Here is a 9,722-nt window from a genome sequence, read left to right as displayed (position 1 = left end):
GATGGAGGTTTTCCCTCCTGGTTCTGGTGGAGGTTTTCCTTCCTGGTTCTGGTTCTGATGGAGGTTTTCCTTCCTGGTTCTGGTTCTGATGCAGGTTTTCCCTCCTGGTTCTGGTCCTGATGGAGGTTTTCCCTCCTGGTTCTGGTCCTGATGGAGGTTTTCCCTCCTGGTTCTGGTCCAGATGGAGGTTTTCCCTCCTGGTTCTGGTCCTGATGGAGGTCTTCCTTCCTGGTTCTGGTTCTGATGGAGGTTTTCCTTCCTGGTTCTGGTTCTGATGGAGGTTTTCCTTCCTGGTTCTGGTCCTGATGGAATTCTTCCTTCCTGGTTCTGGTCCTGATGGAGGTCTTCCTTCCTGGTTCTGGTCCTGATGGAGGTCTTCCTTCCTGGTTCTGGTCCTGATGGAGGTTTTCCCTCCTGGTTCTGGTCCTGATGGAGGTTTTCCCTGCTGGTTCTGGTCCAGATGGAGGTTTTCCTTCCTGGTTCTGGTTCTGATGGAGGTTTTCCTTCCTGGTTCTGGTTCTGATGGAGGTTTTCCTTCATGGTTCTGGTCCAGATGGAGGTTTTCCTTCCTGGTTCTGGTCCAGATGGAGGTCTTCCTTCCTGGTTCTGGTTCTGATGGAGGTTTTCCTTCCTGGTTCTGGTTCTGATGGAGGTTTTCCTTCCTGGTTCTGGTTCTGATGGAGGTTTTCCTTCATGGTTCTGGTCCAGATGGAGGTCTTCCTTCCTGGTTCTGGTCCAGATGGAGGTTTTCCCTCCTGGTTCTGGTCCAGATGGAGGTTTGGTCCAGATGGAGGTTTTCCTTCCTGGTTCTGGTTCTGATGGAGGTTTTCCTTCCTGGTTCTGGTTCTGATGGAGGTTTTCCTTCATGGTTCTGGTCCAGATGGAGGTTTTCCTTCCTGGTTCTGATGGAGGTTTTCCTTCCTGGTTCTGGTTCTGATGGAGGTTTTCCTTCCTGGTTCTGGTTCTGATGGAGGTTTTCCTTCCTGGTTTTGGTCCTGATGGAGGTCTTCCTTCCTGGTTCTGGTCCTGATGGAGGTCTTCCCTCCTGGTTCTGGTCCTGATGGAGGTTTTCCCTGCTGGTTCTGGTCCAGATGGAGGTTTTCCTTCCTGGTTCTGGTTCTGATGGAGGTTTTCCTTCCTGGTTCTGGTTCTGATGGAGGTTTTCCTTCCTGGTTCTGGTCCAGATGGAGGTCTTCCTTCCTGGTTCTGGTCCAGATGGAGGTCTTCCCTCCTGGTTCTGGTCCAGATGGAGGTCTTCCCTCCTGGTTCTGGTTCTGATGGAGGTCTTCCTTCCTGGTTCTGGTTCTGATGGAGGTTTTCCTTCCTGGTTCTGGTTCTGATGGAGGTTTTCCTTCCTGGTTCTGGTCCAGATGGAGGTTTTCCTTCCTGGTTCTGGTTCTGATGGAGGTTTTCCTTCCTGGTTCTGGTTCTGATGGAGGTCTTCCTTCCTGGTTCTGGTCCTGATGGAGGTCTTCCTTCCTGGTTCTGGTCCTGATGGAGGTTTTCCCTCCTGGTTCTGGTCCTGATGGAGGTTTTCCCTCCTGGTTCTGGTCCTGATGGAGGTTTTCCCTGCTGGTTCTGGTCCAGATGGAGGTTTTCCTTCCTGGTTCTGGTTCTGATGGAGGTTTTCCTTCCTGGTTCTGGTTCTGATGGAGGTTTTCCTTCATGGTTCTGGTCCAGATGGAGGTCTTCCTTCCTGGTTCTGGTCCAGATGGAGGTCTTCCTTCCTGGTTCTGGTCCAGATGGAGGTCTTCCTTCCTGGTTCTGGTTCTGATGGAGGTTTTCCTTCCTGGTTCTGGTCCTGATGGAGGTTTTCCCTCCTGGTTCTGGTGGAGGTTTTCCTTCCTGGTTCTGGTTCTGATGGAGGTTTTCCTTCCTGGTTCTGGTTCTGATGGAGGTTTTCCTTCCTGGTTCTGGTTCTGATGGAGGTTTTCCTTCCTGGTTCTGGTCCAGATGGAGGTCTTCCTTCCTGGTTCTGGTCCAGATGGAGGTTTTCCCTCCTGGTTCTGGTCCAGATGGAGGTCTTCCTTCCTGGTTCTGGTTCTGATGGAGGTTTTCCTTCCTGGTTCTGGTTCTGATGGAGGTTTTCCTTCCTGGTTCTGGTTCTGATGGAGGTTTTCCTTCCTGGTTCTGGTCCAGATGGAGGTCTTCCTTCCTGGTTCTGGTCCAGATGGAGGTTTTCCCTCCTGGTTCTGGTCCTCATGGAGGTTTTCCCTCCTGGTTCTGGTCCAGAATGGAGGTTTTCCCCCCCGGTTCTGGTCCAGAATGGAGGTTTTCCCTCCTGGTTCTGGTCCAGATGGAGGTCTTCCCTCCTGGTTCTGGTCCAGATGGAGGTCTTCCCTCCTGGTTCTGGTCCAGATGGAGGTCTTCCTTCCTGGTTCTGGTTCTGATGGAGGTTTTCCTTCCTGGTTCTGGTTCTGATGGAGGTTTTCCTTCCTGGTTCTGGTTCTGATGGAGGTTTTCCTTCCTGGTTCTGGTCCAGATGGAGGTCTTCCTTCCTGGTTCTGGTCCAGATGGAGGTTTTCCCTCCTGGTTCTGGTCCTCATGGAGGTTTTCCCTCCTGGTTCTGGTCCAGAATGGAGGTTTTCCCTCCTGGTTCTGGTCCAGAATGGAGGTTTTTCCTCCTGGTTCTGGTCCAGATGGAGGTTTTTCCTCCTGGTTCTGGTCCAGATGGAGGTTTTCCCTCCTGGTTCTGGTTCTGATGGAGGTTTTCCTTCCTGGTTCTGGTTCTGATGGAGGTTTTCCTTCCTGGTTCTGGTCCAGATGGAGGTTTTCATTCCTGGTTCTGGTCCAGATGGAGGTTTTCCCTCCTGGTTCTGGTCCAGATGGAGGTTTTCCCCCCTGGTTCTGGTCCAGAATGGAGGTTTTCCCTCCTGGTTCTGGTCCAGAATGGAGGTTTTCCCTCCTGGTTCTGGTCCAGAATGGAGGTTTTCCCTCCTGGTTCTGGTCCAGAATGGAGGTTTTCCCTCCTGGTTCTGGTTCTGATGCAGGTTTTCCCTCCTGGTTCTGGTCCAGATGGAGGTTTTCCCTCCTGGTTCTGGTCCAGATGGAGGTTTTCCCTCCTGGTTCTGGTCCAGAATGGAGGTTTTCCCTCCTGGTCCTGGTTCTGGTCCAGATGGAGGTTTTCCCTCCTGGTTCTGGTCCAGATGGAGGTTTTCCCTCCTGGTTCTGGTCCAGATGGAGGTTTTCCCTCCTGGTTCTGGTCCAGAATGGAGGTTTTCCCTCCTGGTTCTGGTCCAGATGGAGGTTTTCCCTCCTGGTTCTGGTCCAGATGGAGGTTTTCCCTCCTGGTTCTGGTCCAGAATGGAGGTTTTCCCTCCTGGTTCTGGTCCAGAATGGAGGTTTTCCCTCCTGGTTCTGGTCCAGATGGAGGTTTTCCCTCCTGGTTCTGGTCCAGATGGAGGTTTTCCCTCCTGGTTCTGGTCCAGATGGAGGTTTTCCCTCCTGGTTCTGGTCCAGATGGAGGTTTTCCCTGCTGGTTCTGGTCCAGATGGAGGTTTTCCTTCCTGGTTCTGGTTCTGATGGAGGTTTTCCTTCATGGTTCTGGTCCAGATGGAGGTCTTCCTTCCTGGTTCTGGTCCAGATGGAGGTTTTCCCTCCTGGTTCTGGTCCAGAATGGAGGTTTTCCCTCCTGGTTCTGGTCCAGAATGGAGGTTTTCCCTCCTGGTTCTGGTTCTGATGCAGGTTTTCCCTCCTGGTTCTGGTCCAGATGGAGGTTTTCCCTCCTGGTTCTGGTCCTGATGGAGGTCTTCCTTCCTGGTTCTGGTCCTGATGGAGGTTTTCCCTCCTGGTTCTGGTCCAGATGGAGGTTTTCCCTCCTGGTTCTGGTCCTGATGGAGGTTTTCCCTGCTGGTTCTGGTTCTGATGCAGGTTTTCCCTCCTGGTTCTGGTCCTGATGGAGGTTTTCCCTCCTGGTTCTGGTCCAGAATGGAGGTTTTCCCTCCTGGTTCTGGTTCTGATGCAGGTTTTCCCTCCTGGTTCTGGTCCAGATGGAGGTTTTCCCTCCTGGTTCTGGTCCAGATGGAGGTTTTCCCTCCTGGTTCTGGTCCAGATGGAGGTTTTCCCTCCTGGTTCTGGTCCAGATGGAGGTCTTCCCTCCTGGTTCTGGTCCAGATGGAGGTCTTCCTTCCTGGTTCTGGTTCTGATGGAGGTTTTCCCTCCTGGTTCTGGTCCAGATGGAGGTTTTCCCTCCTGGTTCTGGTCCAGATGGAGGTTTTCCCTCCTGGTTCTGGTCCAGATGGAGGTTTTCCCTCCTGGTTCTGGTCCAGATGGAGGTTTACCCTCCTGGTTCTGGTCCAGAATGGAGGTTTTCCCTCCTGGTTCTGGTCCAGATGGAGGTTTTCCCTCCTGGTTCTGGTCCAGATGGAGGTTTTCCCTCCTGGTTCTGGTCCAGATGGAGGTTTTCCCTCCTGGTTCTGGTCCAGAATGGAGGTTTTCCCTCCTGGTTCTGTTCCAGATGGAGGTTTTCCCTCCTGGTTCTGGTCCAGATGGAGGTTTTCCCTCCTGGTTCTGGTCCAGATGGAGGTTTTCCCTCCTGGTTCTGGTCCAGAATGGAGGTTTTCCCTCCTGGTTCTGGTCCAGAATGGAGGTTTTCCCTCCTGGTTCTGGTCCAGATGGAGGTTTTCCCTCCTGGTTCTGGTCCAGATGGAGGTTTTCCCTCCTGGTTCTGGTCCAGAATGGAGGTTTTCCCTCCTGGTTCTGGTCCAGAATGGAGGTTTTCCCTCCTGGTTCTGGTTCTGATGCAGGTTTTCCCTCCTGGTTCTGGTCCAGATGGAGGTTTTCCCTCCTGGTTCTGGTTCTGATGCAGGTTTTCCCTCCTGGTTCTGGTCCAGATGGAGTTTTTCCCTCCTGTGGTCTTAGCGTGTAAACACAACCAAACTCAAACCGAATGGAAATGAACAGTTTAGAGATTTCATTAAAAACTAGTGAAAAAGCGAAGCAGAAAGAGAAAAACTGGTTTTAGTTCCAGCTCCGGCAGCCGTGACGTGTCCGTCTCAGACCACACCAGTCTGATCTGTGCTTTTATGGAGTTATGAGCCAAGGCTGCTGCCCCCCCTCCTGCATCATTTTCCTGACCCTGGGGGACAATTATCTTGTGATGCAGGGCCCCTTGCCCCACCCCCTTGTCCCGGTCGCCCCATCTGGTCCCCTGGGTCCAATCCCAGTCCAATGTTAGGGCGTCCGCTGCACCTGCACCCCGGCCCAGATTAAAAGCCCCCGGTCTAATTTTAAATCTGTTAGCACTGGCCTTTCTGGGAGGAACAAGACTAATCTGTTCCCATAAAGGGCCCTTATTCTGTCCCCTCTCCTGGCTCCCCGCACCGCAGACCTGCTGCTAAATTATTACTGGCCGAGCATTTGTCATGCAGGCCGAGCCGTTAAGTGTGTGGTACGCGGCGACGCGGCAATACATCGCACCTCCACCCTCATCCTTTAGCCCGCCTCGTTGCGGCTCATTTTTCTGCTGTCTAATTAAGGTGAGGCACCTGAGTGTGGTACCTGCGAAGCCCCCGCCACCCTGCCAGCGGATCCGTCACTCAGGAGACGCAGAACAGCAGAGAACGGGATTATTCTGTGTTGCCACGGTGACGGCAGCAGAGCATCACGGCCGGACCGGGGGGTGCCGACCCTCTGCGACAGACTGTCAAAGGTCAGTCTTTGGCACGAGGACGGGGTGGGAGGTGGAGGCTAACGGCCACCGCCTGCCCTGTGCAACGGCCAGGAGGCCGGATTAGCGTGGCTGTCACTCGCTGCCCGCTAACTCGCCGCGGCCAACGCGGCGAGCCGGCCTTTGGCTGCTGGTGTTGATGCGCCACTCGACACATAATTAAAACAATGAGCAGCGGTGCTGAGAACCCCGGCCGAGGGTCCTGCAGCCCCCGTGGGCCCCATGCGACGGGCAGCACGCCCAAACTTAGCAGCCCCTTCAGCGCTGGCATCAGCTGGGGCCACGGCGCCGGGCAGGAACGCCAGCTGAGGTGATGACGGCTGACCGCGGGCTGCCAGAGGTTAATGGGAACGTTTAGAGTCTTTTTGCGGTCTGATTCCGGGGAAAGTATCCGTCTACCAGGATCCCTCTGGCGGTGCAGAGCTGCCGCGGTTGGCGTTCCTCCACACCGCAACCACCCCTCCCAGCTTCGCCGCCGCGGCAACCTCGGCACTGAAAGCGACACGTGTCAACAAGTATCGGCCTTCATGGCGGAGCAGTGTGGGGCGGCGTGGCGTGGCGTCGCCAGCTGTACAACGATCAGCAGCGACAGGACTCGTCCTGGCAGCGGCTCGCTGATGGTAATGAGAACTGGACCAGCCGTCGCTGTACAGGGAGAACCCGGGGGGGCAGACATGACAACACCTGGACATGGCGGGGCTCGGCCTTGTCACACATCTCACTGGACGGGGGCGACGCCATGGACGGGGGGGGACGCCATGGACCGGGGGGACGCCATGGACGGTGGCGACGCCATGGACCGGGGGGACGCCATGGACGGGGGGGACGCCATGGACCGGGGGGACGCCATGGACGGTGGGGACGCCATGGACCGGGGGGACGCCATGGACGGGGGGGACGCCATGGACGGGGGCGACGCCATGGACCGGGGGGACGCCATGGACGGTGGGGACGCCATGGACCGGGGGGACGCCATGGACGGTGGGGACGCCATGGACCGGGGGGGACGCCATGGACCGGGGGGACGCCATGGACGGGGGGGACGCCATGGACCGGGGGGACGCCATGGACGGGGGCGACGCCATGGACGGGGGGGACGCCATGGACCGGGGGGACGCCATGGACGGTGGGGACGCCATGGACGGTGGGGACGCCATGGACGGGGGGGACGCCATGGACGGTGGGGACGCCATGGACGGGGGGGACGCCATGGAGGGGGGGGGACGCCATGGACGGGGGGGACGCCATGGAGGGGGGGGGACGCCATGGACGGGGGGGGGACGCCATGGACGGGGGGGGACGCCATGGACGGGGGGGACGCCATGGACCGGGGGGGACGCCATGGACGGGGGGGACGCCATGGAGGTGAGGTGTGATGTCGCCGAGCATCATCCCTTTCTTCTGTCTCAGTCCTGCCTCCTCCTCGCTCGTCCTCCTTCCACCCCCTCTCCACCCTCCTGCAAACCTCCAAACTGCACCTAATCGGGAGGTGAGGGGGGGGCCAGACCTTGACAGACAGGAGGTCAGTGTAATTGCTGCTGGCCATATTTAACATTAAGATAATCAGGCCATTAATTACCCTTTGGATCATTAAATCAGCCACTTGCAAAATGAAATTTCGGCCTCTATTACTCACTTGAGAGACCACGAGGGGAGGGCCTTTTTCCATCTATCAGCCCCCCCCTCTTCCTCTCCCTCCCATCCCTCACGCCGCCTGGACAAAGCCCCCGCCGCCCCCACCGCCAGCGCCAATAACTTCCTTTTCTGTCCTACAGATCTGACTCTTCCATCCTGAAACACAGAGAGGTTTCCAGTTTCATCCTGGACTGGAAAAGTCCTGATCCTGGTCTCCTCTCAGGATCAGGACTTTTATAGATTTAAATATAAATATACAAAGAAAAATAAATATAAATAATTATAGATCTAAACAAATATACTGTAAATATGAAAAAATAAAAATATAAATATCAACAAATAAGAATATACACTACGTATAAATAAATATAAATATACTGTAAATATAAATATAAATACACTGTAAATATAAATAAATATACTGTAAATATAAATAAATATACTGTAAATATAAAACTCAACATATGGTAAATGAGTCAGAACCAGAGCTGGATCATCCAACAGTTAGTTTCTCTGAACAGGGAAAAACCTTGAGACCTCCTAAAACCAGTTGGACCTCGACCAGGACCTCGTACGAAGATAACAGCATGTTAATATAAATATAAATAAATATAAGTATAAATAAATATAAGTATAAGTATAAATAAATATAAATATAAATAAATATAAATAAAAGTATAAATAAATATAAGTATAAATAAAAATAAATATAAATATAAATATAAATATAAATATAAAGGAGTATCAGGAAACTAGTCTGGATCATTTACTGCTACACAGCAGTGTTGGGAAAATATCCAAACATAAAGATAAACAGAAAGTACACACAGTTTTCCTTTCACCGTTTAGTGAAATAAAAGATCAAACTTTCTGTTGTGTTGATGTGGAGAAGCGGTCCGTGTTGACAGACATCAGCGACACGGCGTCATGTGACCGTGAAGCTCCCACAGCGCTGCGTCGGTCCACCAATCACACCGTATTGATCCGTGACACACACCTGCCATCACACGCAGCCTCCTCAGGCGGAGGAAGATGTAGAAGCAGCAATGATGATGGTGGAGTAAGGAGGGAAGGATGGAGGAAAGGCAGGGTTTATGGAGGAGGGACGGCGAGCCACTTAAGGAATGGACAGATGAATGGTAAAGATGGGACGGAGGAAGAGGTGGAGGAAGAGGTGGTGGAAGGGGTGGAGGAAGAGGTGGAGGAAGGGGTGGAGGAAGGGATGGAGGAAGGGATGGAGGAAGAGGTGGAGGAAGGGATGGAGGAAGGGGTGGAGGAAGGGATGGAGGAAGGGATGGAGGAAGGGGTGGAGGAAGGGATGGAGGAAGAGGTGGAGGAAGGGATGGAGGAAGGGATGGAGGAAGAGGTGGAGGAAGGAATGGAGGAAGGGGTGGAGGAAGGGGTGGAGGAAGAGGTGGAGGAAGGGATGGAGGAAGAGGTGGAGGAAGGGATGGAGGAAGAGGTGGAGGAAGGGATGGAGGAAGAGGTGGAGGAAGAGGTGGAGGAAGGGATGGAGGAAGAGGTGGAGGAAGGGATGGGGGAAGAGGTGGAGGAAGGGATGGAGGAAGGGATGGAGGAAGGAATGGAGGAAGGGATGGAGGAAGGGGTGGAGGAAGGGATGGGGGAAGAGGTGGAGGAAGGGATGGAGGAAGGGATGGAGGAAGGGATGGGGGAAGAGGTGGAGGAAGAGGTGGAGGAAGGGGTGGAGGAAGGGGTGGAGGAAGAGGTGGAGGAAGGGATGGAGGAAGAGGTGGAGGAAGGGATGGAGGAAGAGGTGGAGGAAGAGGTGGAGGAAGGGATGGAGGAAGAGGTGGAGGAAGGGATGGAGGAAGGGATGGAGGAAGGAATGGAGGAAGGGATGGGGGAAGAGGTGGAGGAAGGAATGGAGGAAGGGGTGGAGGAAGAGGTGGAGGAAGGGATGGAGGAAGAGGTGGAGGAAGGGATGGAGGAAGAGGTGGAGGAAGGGATGGAGGAAGAGGTGGAGGAAGGGATGGGGGAAGGGGTGGAGGAAGAGGTGGAGGAAGGGATGGAGGAAGAGGTGGAGGAAGGGATGGAGGAAGAGGTGGAGGAAGGGATGGAGGAAGAGGTGGAGGAAGGGATGGAGGAAGAGGTGGAGGAAGGGATGGGGGAAGAGGTGGAGGAAGAGGTGGAGGAAGGGATGGGGGAAGAGGTGGAGGAAGAGGTGGAGGAAGGAATGGAGGAAGGGGTGGAGGAAGGGATGGGGAAGCGGTGGAGGAAGAGGTGGAGGAAGGAATGGAGGAAGGGGTGGAGGAAGGGATGGGGGAAGGGGTGGAGGAAGAGGTGGAGGAAGGAATGGAGGAAGGGATGGAGGAAGGGATGGAGGAAGGGGTGGAGGAAGAGGTGGAGGAAGGGATGGAGGAAGAGATGGACGAAGAGGTGGAGGAAGGGATGGGGGAAG

General features: G+C 54.4%; 1 protein-coding gene across 1 annotated transcript in view; it reads left to right on the top strand.

Moving 5' to 3' along the window:
• Positions 1–6,679: 6,679 nt before the first annotated feature.
• LOC306773878 (arf-GAP with GTPase, ANK repeat and PH domain-containing protein 1-like) overlaps positions 6,680–9,722 on the top strand; it is a gene marked incomplete at both ends in the record, with an annotated part of 110,493 nt that continues 107,450 nt past the window's right edge. Inside the window, 2 exons of the mRNA XM_079263822.1 lie at positions 6,680–7,033; positions 8,196–8,337. Coding sequence (XP_079119948.1) covers positions 6,680–7,033; positions 8,196–8,337 — 496 coding nt within the window. The remainder of the gene's footprint in view (positions 7,034–8,195; positions 8,338–9,722) is intronic.

This window comes from Telmatherina bonti (assembly GCF_933228915.1).
Source record: "Telmatherina bonti genome assembly, chromosome: 24".
Taxonomy (NCBI): Eukaryota; Metazoa; Chordata; class Actinopteri; order Atheriniformes; family Telmatherinidae; genus Telmatherina; species Telmatherina bonti.
This window is presented reverse-complemented; position numbering and strand designations above follow the sequence as displayed.